The sequence below is a fragment of the Anomalospiza imberbis genome, chromosome 17 (assembly GCF_031753505.1).
Source record: "Anomalospiza imberbis isolate Cuckoo-Finch-1a 21T00152 chromosome 17, ASM3175350v1, whole genome shotgun sequence".
NCBI lineage: Eukaryota > Metazoa > Chordata > Aves > Passeriformes > Viduidae > Anomalospiza > Anomalospiza imberbis.
The window spans coordinates 14,716,224-14,733,767 of NC_089697.1; the positions used below are offsets into that span (position 1 = coordinate 14,716,224).

General features: G+C 36.5%; 1 protein-coding gene across 4 annotated transcripts in view; it reads left to right on the forward strand.

The window, feature by feature from the left end:
- The window catches only part of SULF2 (sulfatase 2), an 84,534-nt gene that overhangs the window by 32,837 nt on the left and 34,153 nt on the right, over positions 1-17,544 (forward strand). For all 4 annotated transcript variants that reach the window (XM_068208132.1, XM_068208131.1, XM_068208133.1 and 1 more), the window contains exons 2-5: positions 3,454-3,700; positions 9,275-9,514; positions 13,357-13,508; positions 16,819-16,988. In XM_068208132.1, coding sequence (XP_068064233.1) covers positions 3,526-3,700; positions 9,275-9,514; positions 13,357-13,508; positions 16,819-16,988 — 737 coding nt within the window. In that variant the 5' untranslated portion in view covers positions 3,454-3,525. The remainder of the gene's footprint in view (positions 1-3,453; positions 3,701-9,274; positions 9,515-13,356; positions 13,509-16,818; positions 16,989-17,544) is intronic.

Sequence of the window (17,544 nt, forward strand, 5' to 3'; positions counted from 1 at the left end):
ATCTCTGTGCATTCTGCTGCTGTAGAACTGACATTAATTATTGAGGGCAGTGTTAGAAAGAAGTCTTTCCTTGGTGTAAATGCTACCTGGAAACAGCCCTTTGCTGACTTCTTTTATAAATGGAGTGTGGATGTCCGGCTTTATCTCTTCAACATTTGTAATGTGAGTTAGTGTAACATTTTGTGTTGCCACAAAGGAGAAAGTAAGAGGACCAGACTTCCTCAAAAGCAGCCTTCTAAGAAGTTTGATAGCCTTAAGAAAGCTTAGCTAGTTGCCCCATCTGAAGAAGATTTTATAAATTTCTGATAGCACTTTCCTAAATATAAAACATGAGTGACTAGATTTTTCAAGTTTGTATGTGTAATCTGGAAGCAAATAAGAGGCATGCCTAATTCTCATGAGAACCACTACAGATTAAGCATCTTTAATACTGGAGGATGGCCTGCAGAGGCACAGAGAGCAGTGGACCATCTGTACCACTCAGAGCAAAATTGCATTTTGGAGAGGGTGCTATATTAAAAGATTGAGGCACTGCTGTGGAACTGTTCTGGCTTTATCTGTAAGTTGCAGATTAACCTTGTTGACAGAAATGGGAAAAGAACTGTTAATAGAAACTTTGTCGTGTTTCTTCCTGGAAGTTCACCGAAGACTAGGGGTTAAGAAAACCAATCTGTATTTGGCCAATGGCAATCCACGAGGGACACTCCTGCTCTTCTGTTGCTAATGGGTTGCTATTCTGATAACTGCTTAAAGCTAGCTTTTGGATTGTACTGCATATATGCTGTTAGGCACGTATGTCTTGTGAAAACATACTTTTAAGAAATAGGTTATTTTCTAAAATTGCTTTGATTTTCTTACCTACTTATTGGCATGACTTTTGCACATAATTACATATTTTGAGTTGATTCCCGGGAGGACTTACCCTGATAACAATGGGAACAAAACACATCACAATAGTGAAGAATATTCATTGTGGGGGAGTGAGATAACAGGTTTGGTGGAAGATGCCTGTTGTACCTGACATGAAATTCTCTCTTCCACTCACGGTATCTTTTCAGAGATCACTAATTCTTTTAACCACAAATATACAAGTGTGGATAAAATAGTTGTGGAAGAGCAGTTTATGAGCGTCCCCAAATGTCTTAAGTATTTCATAGAGAGCTAAGCAGCTCTCTGAGCTGGGGACAAAGTGTGAAGAAATGACTAGCTAAGGGCAGAGAGGCAATGAGGTTATGAGGTTACTTCCATGTATTTGTTTTAAAGATGAAAAAAATGTAAGAAAGACTGTTAAATGCACAACACTGTAGTGAAGGTAATTCTGACCACATATAGCAAGAATGGACACCCTTCCAAATGCTGCAAGAAAAGTTAGCAAATGCTATTATTTTGAGAAGCTGTTGGCTAGTATAGTCTGAAGAAAACCCACATGAACTTCCAGACCTTCAGAAACATGGGGTTTTTTTGTGTAATGAAAACATCTATAGCATCACTTTATTTTTTTTTAACAAAAGTACATCTGTAGTACTTTCTGAAGAGCAGAAGGCATCTATCTCTTCCCTCAAAAAGCTCGTGTCTGAGAATATGTGCCTGCTAAGCAAACTTTCTTTCTACCCTCCCCTGTTGAAACAGATACAGGTTTCTTTCACAAGCTGCTTTTGTCTACTCCAGACAGTAGCAACACATTGACTCTGACATGATTCTTCCCAGTTATACTGCTACAGATGGAATTCTTTGTACAAGGAATGAAAACTGATTTGACTTACCAGTGTTTCTTTTGCTATAGCCTGGCATATTTCTTAGCAGCAGCAGATACTGAAGCTGCATCTGTAAAATTTCAAAGCTCTTCTCCTGCCCATTGGAACAAGTGCTGGGATAGCAAAATAAATTTTTAGTTTATAGGAAAAAAAGGTAACTTCACCTACCTGTGAAACCCACTGGACAGACTAGTAAGGAGGGAGGATTTTTCATTTCCTCAAAACCCTATCAGTGTGCAAATTTGGAAAGTACCCTTAATAAATATTCCATATTAGTATAGCAATGTATCTGTTGACTTATGTGAAAATCCAATATGCATTTCTTATGTGAGCATAGAAACTGATTATAATTCTTCAGACCAGTGGTTTTGCTGTTGCGTGAAAACTTTGATTAAGAAAGTTTATCTCAAAGAGCAATTGCTGACAGATAGGAAGTAATAATGTGGCTATGAAATAATCTGCTGGAGTAAAAATTGTTTTCTGTAGGGAAATAGCCAACATGTTTCTTAGGGTAAAACACATTGTGCTGTGTTCTTTCTACTCTGACAATTCTGGACTTTAAAAAAATCAGAGAATCTCTCTTGCATAATTTTTAATTGATTTTTCCTTCTTGTACAAAAGATCATCGGCACCAGTCCAGAAAAAGACAGGGAGCAATTAGGGAATTCATAATAAACTGACTCATTGATTGCTGGATCTGATTAAATAATTAGTATTTGATATTTTCAGTACATTTTCATGTTGTTATTTTGACTTCTGAAAGCAAGAGAAGATCCCTTTATTTCAGAAGATGACTGAGCAAAGCTGTGATTTCCAAGATTTTTCAGCATGCTAATTCATTTTTTGTCATCTCCTTGTAGGAATTGCTAAGAATTTTTCACTGCCTCATTAATAGGAGTAGTACAAGTTAGACGTGCTCTGTTTTGCAATCAAGTCAATTTTGGGGCATATGCTCTGTTTTGCAATCCAGTCATAGGCAGTGCAAGTCACTTTGGTGCATCCATTCCTAAACATTAGCAGTAATGAGCCTTCAAATGTGTTCATTATTAATAATGGAATTTTTAAAAAGTGTATAATCTTGGAAGCCAACAGAAATGCTAAAGGGATCTTGCACTAACATCAAAGCTGTAGTAGACTTCAAACAATATTATAACATAATTCCAAGATCAGGGCAGCTTCGCTCTTTAATGGAATTTATACGATAAATCAGTATATAATAAGTCTTCTGTCTGAGTGTTCTCTGACTTTGCAAATATGTTGTTAGCTCAGACTTGTTTAAAAATTATGATAGGTATGGGGTTTTTTTCTCTTCAACATATGCATTTTTGATGTAAACAAAAGTGTCATCTGTAAACAGATCACTAAGGAAGAAGAAGGAAGATGATTGCTATTCATATGTATGAAAGCAAAATTTGAAACCCCGCTAAATCCTTGAGCTTGCTGCCAGATCTGAGCTTTGAATGAAATTTCGTTGCCTACGTTAATAACAGCTTATGAATTTAATTTTTCAAGTTTCTGCTTCTAGCTGGCACTAGAAAAATAAGTGTTTGCTTTGGGAGTTTGGTTAGTTTTTTTTCTTAGGAGTTAAGATTATTTCAAGTACATTGCTTTTTACTTCTTTGGAGAGAACTTAGCTGTTCCTTGATGGGTGCAGAGGGGTGAAAATATAGATAAATACTTGTTTCCCTCTCCCTTATAGGAGACCTGCAAAGAAAAAGAAATAGAAGCCGTTAAGCTACCTTGTTCAGAGAGAACATTAAATCAGCACAACATGGCACAGCATAGTATTGTCCTTGGATTATTCATGATGACTGTTTTATCACTGTTGGATGGAAGTTCAACTTTCCTGTTAAATCAACGTCTGAAGGGAAGATTTCAAAGAGACCGTAGAAACATCCGCCCAAACATCATCCTTGTTCTTACTGATGATCAGGATGTAGAACTTGGTAAGAGCTCAGTATAAAGAGAATTTTGGCCAATGAGTATGATATTGCTCTTTCTTGAAGCTAGATTCTGGCATTCAAAATAAGAAATATTTTTCAGTGTGAAAAATGATAAGAAGAACAAATTTAAACCTGCCTTTCTATAGAACATCCTTTCCATCTGCCGGCAATTCAGGGACAGCAAAAGTTAGTCCCAAAATGTTAAAGTTTGTGTTCCTGTGGAAATACACAGTTCATGCCTGTCTGTCTTCATCTAAACACCTAAACTTTGCTTCTGGCAATTGCAAGTATAACTTGGGAAGCTGCATGCCAAGACAGTAAGTTTAAATTCATAACTGATAATTGCACCATGTAATTATCCAAATTCTTTTGTGTAATTGCAGGCATTCATTACATATACAATTTTCATTTTATTTACTTAAATGTTACCTAACACAGTCATACTATTCTTGTAATTGTCCATTTAGATGTGTAGTTGATTATTGACCAAAATGACACAGAATGAAAAGATCTACTCTGTTATCAATGCTATGTTAATTGTTGAAGAAAGGAGATGAAGATTAAACACATGCTTTGCCTAATGATTTGGAATAATGAATGAACTGACAGTTTGGCTTTTGTTGTGCTACCTGAGCAAGCTTGTATTTACCAAATGCTGTCTTTAGTTATGAGAAGTGATTAACACAAACCAGTTAACATTAATAATTTTGCGTTAGAATTATACTCTCATATGTGTATGAAGCCTCAGTCATCTGAAAAATGAGAACTCTTGTATGTGTCATCTGCTGGGGGACTTTTGCCACCAAAATTTTCTGCATCTGATTTCTAGTATGGATAGGAAAATTTGGAAAATGGGCCTCACAGAAGAAATAGAACATAAAATTAATCAACTTGTACTTCTCATACACTTACTCATCTTGTTGAGAAGTTAATCACAGCAATGTTGCAGTCTTTGTACAGATGTTTACTTCGTATCAATATTACTGTATGTCTGCAGTATCATAAATGTCACATTCTTCTTCAAGGTGGTGAGAAAGGCTGCTATGGAAGTAATCTCATCAAATTAAATGCCATTCAAATTATCAGGATCAGATACTGTTGTCACCTTTTTTTTAATGGTTATTTGGATCAGAAATGAAGCAATTTCAAGAATGTATATCCCAAAGAACCTAAGTACGTTGTCTTGCGGGCTTGGAAGGCGGTCCTAAAAAATGTATCATCTTCTATTTTATGCTAGCCTTTGTTTTTCTGATGCAATTGTGTAAGTCCTTTGGGCAGTATATTTCACTTCTCTGCTAACTTGATGCTTTCCAATTTCAAGGATAATGGGCATGCGTCCACGCACATTAGGATCTAACTAAGGAAAATCCCTTTGATGAAGCTGAGATTAGATATTCGCCATTTGCCACTAATGGCTTTGGGAGATGCAATATTTGTTTGAATTAATTTTTATTCTTGTCTGTTGAGGTGTCCAAGTTAATCAAAATTGTGGTGATTGTAGTTAGTGCATTTAGGCAAGATTAAAAAAAGATGTGAATTACCAATAAAAGCTAAGGAAACGTTGGAAGCTGTGAAAGCATAGCAGAGAAAACTGTGGGTAAGATTTCATCTGTTTCTAAGAATATTCTGTAACTGATGGGTGTTTTAGCTTTCATTGTTCTCTTGTAACTACTTTGGAGGTGAAAGGGAACAGAACACAATCTCAAGTGCCTTTAACAGCCTTTCCTTTATTTATTTAAAGATAGATTTAGCAATGTGCCAGTAGCAGGTGGAGCTTACCAGAAAGACAATGTTGTCCTTTCCTGAAAGGAGATGGTGGTGGATTTCTTTTGTTTTGATTTTTTTGTGTTTTTTTTTTTTTTGTTTGGTTTTGTGTTTTTTGTTTTTTTGTTTTTTGTTTGTTTGTTTGGTTTAGTTGGAGTTTTTGTGTGTGTGTTTTGTTTTGTTATTTAATTTGCATTACTGTTAATCATGAGTTTTACTGGAAACCAAACCTCAGCCTTGTATTGAAAGAAGGAGAATACTGATAAAGGGCTGGTAGATCAAATGCAGACTATCTGAAGGACATCAAAGGAGAATGAGTGTAGAATGTAATGATACAAATGGGAGAAGACAAATGAGAGCACCATGAACTACAGACACAGACATATTTGATGGACTGTCTAATCAAAAGACTTGTATTGACAAGCATAGTATAAAGAAGAGGAATATAGTGACAAGGAGTAATTCATTAGGAACAAAGACTTTTTTTCCATACTAGAGCCATGTACATCCAAGTTAGTATAATGCTGATGTCCCCAGTGTGGTGGACTCAGTATCTCCAGTCAAGTTAGATTTGCCTACTATACTGCTACGGCTTTAACAAACCAGTTCATTTCATAGTCTAGTTGGAGAAAGATCTGATTATTTAGGAGCTATTTCAACCACGTTAAAGAAATCTGAGTGAGAGGTGATTTGTATGTTTTGAGACCTTCCTCTGAAAAGCTACAAAAGTAGCATGGAAGATATTATTTTCTTAGTTAACATATGTGGAGATGGGGTTTTAGAGCTTTTTTAAATGTGAGGGTGTCTTGGGGAGGGAAATGAAGGGAAATGAAGAAAGGGAAATGAAGATGTGGAAAGGGTGTCTAATGAGTTTCAAATACAATAAAAAGAGAAGTCTTTAGGAGACAGTTAATTAAAATTCTGGGGTTCAGTTTATTGGAACACACTTCTGAAGTTGTGCTTCAGAATAGACAAATCACTTGATACTTAATACAAGTTCTTCAACAGTTGGAGCTCCATAAAACGTAAATTATTCCCTCCTTCAACAAAACACAACTAATAGGAAGTCAGTCTTTTTTAATAAATAATTTCTATATTTTCTCCATTAATATTATAGTCAAAATATCAGCTTTGTCCCTGAGGTGAACTGTGAAGATAAGCGAAGCAAAGTTATGGAAAGCACACATTTCAAGTGATATTTCAACATAAAGTTTGCTTAGCTTTGTTCACTGAGTAACTTTAACACTTCAAATTGATTGAACTTCCATATTTTCATAGTAGTCCAGTGAATATTTTCATAAAATGGCATAGAAATTTCACTTTCAACTGCTAGATTTTTGTTTATTATCAGTGGTTTTAGATGGGTAGCAACATTTTCTGAATTAAATATTGATGCTTTGAAAGCATGACTTCCTGTCGTATATCCACTGGTGAAACCTCAGAAGGTTTTCTAGCTCAGAAGGTGATGTGGTGAGGTCCCAGTTGCTGATTAACACGTAAGTTATCTGCTGGAGAATGGATGTCTGTGTATTGGAGGCAAACTGAAGAAAATAAGTTTTAGTTGGCTGGTTTACTGCTGTTTAAAATATTTAGAGCTGGCCTATTTAAGATTATACAGAAGAGTATGCTGGATTTTTACCTTGCACTACCCTGTCACTCTGTATTAGTTCTCAAGCTGGAGAAGCAGATTAGATCATATGTTTTTGTGTTAAAGGCTGTTGATATATAGGGCGTTGTCATTACAGCAGTACAGCTTCTTTTATTAAAGAAGCTTACTGTCCCCAAGGGGAGTCTTAACATGTACTGTTATTTATGCATAAATGCCTCTGTCATTTAAAGGGGTTGTTAAATTTTATTTCAATATCAGGATGGCAAAACATTTTTTCAGACTGCCTGTTTATGCTTAGGCTAGCTCATAAGACAACACAGAGGAAACATCCACAGTTTTCAAGCTCACATAAAGTATAATCATATTTGTTTACTGTATTGTTAGTACCTTTAAGCACCAACACTTAATCCGCAGCTATTACAGAAACAAAAAAGTAAAATCTTGAAATCTTGCTTTCTTCAGAAACTCCTTTTTGATATGTGAAGTTTAGCAAGTTCTAAGGGGGCAGTGCAATAACCTGCCTTGGTTCTTGTCACAAAGTGATGTGACATGTGCTCTGACCTGAGAAATGCACAAAGAGATTTTTTTACTATTATTATTTTTTTTTAATTTTTTTTAGCACTCATTCCAACAAAATGGTCTCAGACTAATGCCATGGCAGTTCTTAGGTAAAATGACCTACCACAGCAATTAACCTTCCTTTGTGGTGCCAGAGAGTCAGATTTTGTATGTGGCTTAGGACCATTTTCCCTCTAGGTTTTGACTCCTGGTTGTATCAATGTGCTCTGTATCAACCAACTTACTGATGCAATTTCATGATGAAATCTCTGCATAAAGAGCTTAGAAGAAACCTAAATCCATTATTGACAGAAACAGCATAGTTTATGCCAGATGGTTGTAGGATGCCACCATCAGCTTTGATTAAAGCTGAGCTATTAATCCAACTCGGCTTTGGGCAAGTTAACCCCAACCCTATTCTAGCATGAGCCCATACCTTCCTCTCCACGTTGTCAGTTGGCTTTATCTGCTCATAACAAAAAGGGAGGGTTGGTGATGAACAGGTTTTATCTCCTTTGCAATGTCATGCTGTTGATATGTACCATGACAAATTCTTTAGAAAATTGAAATTCTTCCTAGATCATGAAAATTTTCCCTGACTTGCTCAGTTTTAACTATTAGGCACTGATAGAGGTGGGAAACTAAATTTCTTATTTCTCTGATCCTTGGTGTTTCTGGGTTTAGGAAGAGTGCTGTTATGGATCCAGATATAGCTAGGTGGTTGTCTATGGTAAAGATCCAGTCTTTGACCAAAACCTTGTCTTAAATAAACAGAAAAAAACATTTAGCAGCACTGTAACATTCAGTAATTGTGGTCAAAAAAACTTTTATTCGTGTTACCCCAATTTATTCAAGTCCCTTGCTTATTTGTTTGGTTATATAAAACATAGTGTTACCTGCCCCAAGTAGTCATCTAAAAATCTGATTCTGCAGAATCAAGCTTAAGAAAACGTAGATAGTATGACTGTTACCAGAATGGATGAAGCACATAGCTAGAACTCAGTGAACTTGTTATAGGAGCTTTTTGGTGTCTTTGTTTCAGTGACAATTAGAGAAATCAATATCTCCTAATATCTCACATTAGGGAATAGAATGATTTAACTACACAACAACTCCAGCAGGCCTTTCCTGAGCCGTAGTTTGGACTAAATAGTCTTCCAAATGAAACGAGTCTGTGATTACAACCCTCAGCCTTTTGCAGGAGGCTGGTACAAAAGGTAGCATATCAGGTTTCTTGTGAAACCAAAGATTAAATAACACTTACAGAGTATGTATGCTTTGGTCAGGGTTGCTGCATAAAGTGCTTTTCCTCCTCAGCTGCGGGAACAGTACTAGCAGCTCCAGAAAGGATATAGAGATGCTGCAGATAGGTGCAGTTGTAAATCTCTCTAGAGAGAGAGAAATGAAAGAAGCATTATGATCTATGTCAACATGCTTGAGTCAAATCTTTACTTAGGACTTCAGTATTTAGTCCTTACTGAAATGATGGGAAAGCTTCACTGAGGCAGGATCAGTAATCTCTCTGGATTTGGTTCACTCAGAGATAACAGTGCCCTTACTACTTGTGCTTCATTCTGGTCTCTAATGTGACATCTGAGCTCTTGTGACTGAAAGAAAATATTTCTGAAATGTTTTCCCTCTTTCAGGTTCTATGCAAGTGATGAATAAAACAAGACGTATCATGGAACACGGAGGTGCTCATTTCATCAATGCCTTTGTGACAACACCCATGTGCTGCCCATCTCGCTCCTCTATCCTGACGGGGAAGTACGTCCACAACCACAACACTTACACTAACAATGAGAACTGTTCTTCTCCATCCTGGCAGGCTCAGCATGAAACACGCACCTTTGCAGTGTACCTCAACAATACAGGGTACAGGACAGGTAAGATCAAGGCTGGGTCCATCTGAAAGCTTCTTTAGACTTACCTTAGACTTAGTACAGAGGCTAATGTACATCTTTTAATTCTAATTTCTTCTTGACTGCAGCAGTGCATAATGCCAGAGCTTAAGTCTTGGTGTTGGTTTAGCTTCCTTGTATTTTTACTTAAGGAATTTTTTGTTTACAAACAGCCAACAAAAATCCCAAGACTCCTGTTTTTCAGAAGGTGGGAATAAAATACTGTGTATGCTTGAGCTGAAGACCTAGCAAACCTAGAATATGGCCTACATTTACCTGAAGTGTGCAGAACAACGAAGAAAGGTGCTATGAAAAGGAATTAGTGTTTTGACTTTTTTCATAAAACTGATATATGAAGCAAATTAAGAATGAGAGAGAAGGGACTGCTCCTTTTGTGCTTTGGGGCCGTCAGCTGGTATGATTTCTCTAGACAATCAATTCCCAGAAAGGTGTTTAGGAATAATTCGCAAGATGAAATGTACTCCTGAGAAGCATGCGTGCTTCTCGGGAACAAATATCATGTAGACAGGATTTCAGAAAACATGTAGCATATGTTTCACACTTAATTCCATCTTGCTTCCCCCAACATCAGATTTAGGTCCTTGCCTGTGACAGTGGTTTTTTTACATTTCTTGCTAATGGCTTTTGTCATGATGAGAAATGGTCATAAACCTGGTTCTTTTTGTGTTATTTATAGTGTATATGTACTGCAGTATTGTATTATATTCGTTATTAATAGTATGCATTTTTTCCCTTGAATTCATAGTTACTCGATGTTTCTAGAAAGCAGTATAAGACTTGAACAGTAATTGTAACAAGGTCATCATTTTCTCTCTAACTATTCACTTGAGTTTTGTTTGTTATTACTTAAAAGTCATGGTCTTAAGTAAGTGATTTCCTTGTTTTGTTTTTCTAAAATGAAGACCTGAATTAATCTGGAAAGAAATAAACTAGGGGAAGTGCACATACCTTATTAAGTGCTTGCTGTTTCCCTCCATTTATTGTTCCTGGCACCAATACCGATGAGCATATGCATACCAAACCAAGGTTAATGTTTTATTCTACACAGATTATTTGGTTTGTGTTTACTGAGCTTTGTCTGTTGCAATACTTTTTATATTTAGTGGCTGTATTTCACAACTCTATAGCTATTGCAAGTGTCCTGGTGTTCATATGTCTTATATTTTTTACATTAACCTTATGTTTAAATTTAGGCCCAAGATCTTAGTGAACCTATATTATGTTTTCAGTCTAGCTCTCTTAATTTGGAAACTAAATTTACTGGAACTCATAGAAATAGGGTTTTTACAAGTACAAAGTGATCATAAGGTGAAAATGACATCCTCGTTCATGTAGTTAAATGTAACATGTTGTTATACAAATTTAAATGGAAATTACCATAATTAGGAGGCTGGCATTCATTTCTGTTCTCCAGTTAGTCTGGAGTTATCCACAATGAAGGATGTCAGCAGCCTTCATTGTCAGTTTTTTATTTTTTGACTTTGGCACTTTAAAAAGCTTGACCAACTTTGTTAGGCGCTATACTTGGAAGAATAGAGAGGCTGGGCTCGAGGGAAATTCAGTCTTTGGCCATAACATACAGGATTTTGACTGTCATGCACAGGCTTGCTGTCACTTTATGTCAATCAATTAAATATCACGGGAATACAGAGGGTGGGTTTTCCTTCTACAAGGGAAGGCATTGAGGCAATGTGCGTTACAGGTATTTTGACTGCTGCATTAACTGGCCTCACAAATTAAAAACTACCAGTATGCTGAACAGCAACACGTGTTCTTGTTAGGCAGCCACTACACTTTCCCACAACTTGAGTTCCCAATCTCAGTATATTGTCCTATAGCATAATGTGGGAAACTGGGCAAGAAGGACAGTTTATGTAAGTAAACCAATGCAGCTGATGAATTAATCTTTAGAAAAGTCACTGAAAACTACATCTGAATCATGACTAACTTAAAATAGCGGATGCTGGTACTTCAGCCTAGAGCAGGACATGATTAGAATAGAAAGGAAACGAATCCTGTGACAAACATTTCAAAGGCAGTTCTCTGCCAAGCATTCCTGTGTAAACATTTATAAGGATCTCTTTTCTATGAAGATATGCATCTTTCTGTGAGATGGGTTTTACAATGCACAATGCATTGTTGCATGTTTTGGTTCTGCAGCAACAAATACCAAGATGTTATATTGGAATACATATTTGAAGTTTCTTTTGATAGTACTTAATGAGGAAAGTTTCTCTTTTCTGTTTGTCCAGCTGGCTAAATGATGACTGGTTGTAGAGTATTTTGTCAGCCTTCTCTGCAGTCAGGAAATGAAAAGACATATTTATCTTAAGAAATTCAAAAGAACTAGGGATGGTGGGTCAATTGCAGCCTGGCAGAAGGACACTTTTGCTTCAGTGATTCTTCTGAGAGAGTTCCCTTAATTTATGTTAGGGCTGAATGTGGCTCAGTATGCAGCAAATGCAGTACACATTTTGACTAACTTCCCCTCCTTGTTCCTGTTGAGCAGTACCCTATAGCACAGCTAACCCTATTCAGATAAATGAACATATTAACAAAGGGAAAAGTTGCTGCTTGTATGGTAATGTGTCAATATCTCTTTGTGCTGCTCGGCCCATACTGGAATTATACAAAGAATTAATAAAATGCCCTTTCTCACCAATCGTGTGTTTTGAACCAGGAGAAGAGTGGTTGTGGGAGGTCCACCTCTGCCATTATAAAATAATTAATTGGAATAAAGATCTACCCTCCAGTGCCCTAGCCACTATGCCATATTGCACTTCTCTGTCATGTTATCTGCATATAAAGAAACAGATTATCCAAATCAGAATAACATCCTGTTTGCAGAACAGGTAGCTTTTGCAGTTGAAGAAGGACTGCAGGCCATTGTTAAAAATAATAACCAAGTGATGTAGACGTCAGACTTAATTTTTAGAAGTGATTTGCTCAACTAGGAACTGAATTGTTGTGATACCTCCAGGACATCTCAGAGACTTACAAAACTTGACCTTTGGGCTAACTGGTTGTTCTATGCAATGCTGAGAGTACTTTCTCATCTGTTTCCCTCTGATTGTCTCTTAGGGGACAAAAAGTATTAAAAGTAATTTTTGCTAGATATAATTCTGAAAAAAGGACAGAAGTGTTCTCTCTCTCCCCCCACTTCATTACTATACTAATGATTGGGCAAATGTTCAACTTTGGGCTGGGGAAAACTGGTTTCAGATACAGAAGTAAAAGATTTTAGAGAGGTAAAGAAATCTTTATGTGTAATTAAGACTCATGCTCAGAACCCAAGTGAATCTCTGGAAAATTGTCTCTTGAAATAGGTCAGTAGAGCAGTACTCTGAACACATTTTCAAAATAGCTAATGCACAGCATTCATGTTGAAATGTAGAGTGTTAATATCTTAAAACGTGAGTTCTAATTTCACACTCTTGGTGGTAAGTGCAGTTTCATGGGGCACCAATAGGTGGATAGATGCAGCTCAGCATGATGAATGAGATGAAGAGAAGAATCTGGGAGGAGAAATGTGTGGTCTGACAAATATATCAGGTACTGAAAAAGAAAGTATAATGGTAATCGTGGTCCAGTTTCTCCTGTACATAGGTTGTAAATCAAAATACCTGCATTATGGAGATATAAGTAACAAAAAATCAGAGGCAAGTTTAAGACTTGGAACTTATCTTAGGTCTCTTGTAATGGAGAGAACAAAGTTACTTTAAGAAAAAACAGAAAGGAATGAATCAATTTAATGATGGTGTTACTGTTATGCCTTCTTACTATGCTTCTACTTTCTCTACCACTAGCTTTCTTTGGAAAGTACCTTAATGAATACAATGGCTCCTACGTGCCTCCTGGTTGGAAAGAATGGGTTGGATTACTTAAAAATTCTCGATTTTACAACTACACACTCTGTAGAAATGGAGTGAAGGAGAAGCATGGATATGACTACTCCAGGGTAGGTTCTGTTGATTTATTTCTATTAGCATTTGGACATGACCACAAGGAAGCTGCACTTTATGGTTTCAGTCTCTTTTTGTACTTGAAAGCTGCTATGTGTAACATTATCTATAACCAGTAACAGTAGTGTTGGGACATTGTTACCTTCCATTCTGGGAGGGTTATGTTACCAAAAACATTGTTAGTAACAGTGTAAACAAGTAAAATGTTCTGAGACTGTGTTAAATATTACAAGCTGAAGATGTGAAAGTAGACTTAAATGTTTCAGGTTAATTATTTCTGTGCTTTGTATGATTATTGTGGCAGTGGAGTTACACAGGTATTCATGAGATAAGAACCCATTTCCCTCCAGCTAGACCCACCCTTTTAGTTTAAGGAACTTCTTTCACAGCCGCAATACTAGGGAGTATTCATGGAATCTTGGTAAAATTTATGATAATTCTGAATAAGTGGAGAATTTAACTTTTATATTTGTATTTCTGTGCATACAGATATATGTGGTTTTTAATATCTTTTCAAGGACGTTATATCCTGACCAAACTTAGAATAATGCTTCATCGTCATTGTCAAATTCAATTTCGTTTTTCCCTCATCTAACACGTTACAGTTCAATACCTGCTTGCAGTCAGGAATATGTTTATTTCAGCTAAAAGTGTTCCTTTCCAAAGGAACCAGCTTTACTGAAGTCCTAAAGTAGGCAGAAGTGACTCTGTAGTATGATGGTGACTAAATCTATCCATAAACTGCTCTAGTTTTAGTGTATAACTAAGGAAGCGGACTCACTCTGGAGTGATTTCTAATGTGTATTTGTTTAACACTTGTTTTGTTCACTTTCTCTTATTGATCGAAAATTCTGCCTTCCTATTTGTGTTTCATTAACATAGTGTTCACAGCCAGTTTCTCCTTTAAAAAGTTGATGTCTGGGATTTCCACTTTTCTTTGCCCTATTTGCCTTTTATAATTGAATGTACTTTGTGCTGAGAGAGAAAACTTCACAGTCTTCTAGGATTACATTCTCCATCACCAGCTGCTAAGGGGAAGGGGCAAACTAGTGTACAGATTATTTATCTTCTATTTTCCTTCAGATCTGTGAAGAACGACAGAGCTAATCTTTACAGCTGTGTACTGAAATGTTATGTTGGAAATATATCTTGTGTGGAACAGTGTCAGCCATGTGATTTCATAGGCACTGTTCTCCATCTCCATTGTAGCAAGGAGCGAACAGGGAGCTTTATATTCCAATACCTTCTGCTCTGTTTTGTGTGTGCAAGACTTGAAAATGTTTACATTTTGCTTGTTTTAGTTTTTTCTTACAGAGTTTGGTAATAAGTAAAAAATAAGGATGATGGAAATACAAACTTTTTATAATCTTCATATTCTTGCATAAAAAGCAGCTACAGTAAAAAACAGTGTGTGGAGCAACAGCACCGGTTGATGTTAACAATGAAGTTCAAATGAGCAGACAGAAGTTGAAATAGAAGACTCCTTTCTCTTTCTTTCCTGCCATTTCTGTTGCTGGAAATGTGATTTTCCAGCAATGACCAATATAATCAGATGATTTTTTTAGTCCTATCTGTTTAACATAGTTAATGGTAATTATGTGCCAGTGGAAAACTAGAAAAAAAAATCACTGATTATTCTGTCCTCTAAAGTAACTGCTAAACTCTTCTTAAAATTAAATTCTTTCAGATTTTCTTACAGGATATATTCTACTTTGATTTTTCTTTTTCAGTGTTGGTCAACATTTTTTAGATTAACTTTAACTTTGTACAACTACAACCTCTACTGTATGGACCTTTAAAAAAACCCCTTCAGAAATCAGTTCAGTGAAATGTTTCTGTTTGGTCTTTTGGCCACGTAATTGCTGAGTTTGCAGTGATTTTCACTTTGACCATGTGGAAATCTGTATCTTTAAAATTAAATTGGAAAACTATACTCTTGTAATGGCTAAATCAAAGATGAGTTGTGCACTTCAAGTGATTGACCAGCTTAAAGAAGCAGCATGATGAAGATTCATGGCAGTGCATTTTTGAGAGCACTTAAGTATTCTCTCTCGACTATGAATATTGTCTCAGGCATTGAAAGCATGTTCAGAAGTCAGCTTTGCTTTGGTGCATTTTCCCATCTCCTGCGTACTTTTATGAGCGAAGTCCTTCATTTAATGCCTATTTAGAGTGAAAATGCCATCCCAGTAACAGTCATAATCACGGCCGTTTCATGACAGTCATGCCTTGTGTTGTACAAGTGTGTAAAATTATAAGTGGAAGCTTTGCCAGCCTTCTTCTGGGATAGACAAGAAATAACCTGGGGGAAGTAAATATAGTCCATGGAAAAGGTTTTCTTTGAATGACAAGCTGACTTCTCAGACCAAGGACATTGACAGAGGTGAAGAGGAGCAAATGTCTTAACTGTGGACAGAAAGCTGTACTCAAAAGGAGATGCAATCCAGTCTGTACCACACCTTGTACCTGTTGGCTTGACCAGAGGCGGATGTTATGTCTGATTTTACATTCTGCTGTGACATGACAGTTATTTGGAGGTGATTTTTAAGGGGAGGGGGGCTAATGTTTGAGGGGTATTTATGTTTGTAGTGTTTCCAGGGAAGCACCTTAGGGAGAGCATGGCTTTTCATTTAAAAAACCTGTCTTCAATCCCTATAGCTCTTGCAGATATCTTAAGAGTGATATAATTATACTACTTAGAAAATACAGAGATAGTCCAGCTCTTCTACAGGAAGTTTTCTAAATTCTCAACAATATGCATGATAGGGCTATAGCTCAATCAGATTGTCACTGTAATACTGAATAAAGTCTTTAGTTCAGTTAGCCCACCATCTTCTCGTTTAGTGATTTCTGGTTTAGAAGAAGATAAAAAAAAAAGAACATCAAGCCATTCATATTTTCAAAGTATTTTTATGATGTAAGGTTGGACTATGCACCTTGAAGGTACTGACACTGATAATTTTTTTTTGTTCATACCTGGTCATTGTATTTAGTATTGTGTTTTTCATCATGTAGTTACCCACTTTAGGAAGAAAGGGTACGGTTTGATCTCCTTTAGTGCCATTCAGTTCTGAGAAAAAGCTAGAAGCTGTTGGTTTTTGTATTTCTAGGCAGTGAAGAAAGAATTATTTGATTCTAATTTTTTGAGTTTTTAGTATCTGTGACTTACTTCCTCCTCGTACCATTCTAAGTGAAGTAGCTTCTTTTTTCCTATTTCTTATGATACCTGAGACCTCTCCTTCCTATTGCCCCCCAGTTTGAAATTCCTTTTCAAGTGTCTCATTATACTTTTGCTTCTACTTGCAGGATTATCTGACTGATCTGATTACAAATGACAGTATTACCTTCTTTAGAATATCAAAGAAGATGTATCCTCACAGGCCTGTACTGATGGTTATAAGCCATGCTGCTCCTCATGGTCCTGAAGATTCAGCCCCTCAGTACTCACAACTCTTTCCTAATGCCTCAGAACACATGTAAGGAAAAAACAAAAACTTTGATTGATTTTCAGGTTCTGGAATATGGAAGTTCTGGGTACCTCAGGGGAAAAATGTTTTCTTTATAGTACTCTTGGCATAACTTTGTCACAAATATATAAGAAGAGTTTCCAGATTTTTTTTTTTTTTGGTACCTCCTCAGACCAGTACAAGTGTGTTGAGAATGGCTGCTGCATCTAGAACTCAGAATTGTAGCTCATTGAGATAAATGGGAAGATTAGTGTTGAATTCATCGGACATTGTTACAGCCTATTTGGGAAATAAAGCACTTTTTATTCTGAGCAGGGTGACCAAAATTTGGTTCTTGGGCTATAATCTCTTCAGGGGAAGAAACTCTATCTCCCTGACCTTACTTATAAACTATAGTATGCAATACATATTACTCCTGTTTCTTTTATGGAAAGAACAGAAATACAGCCTGCAGCACCAAATTACACAGGCTGTTTCTGAATGAGCTGGTAGGTCTGCACATGACCCAATAAAATGTCTTGAACAGATCCCAAAAGCAGTATCACCTGCTTCCTGAAGGAGCATC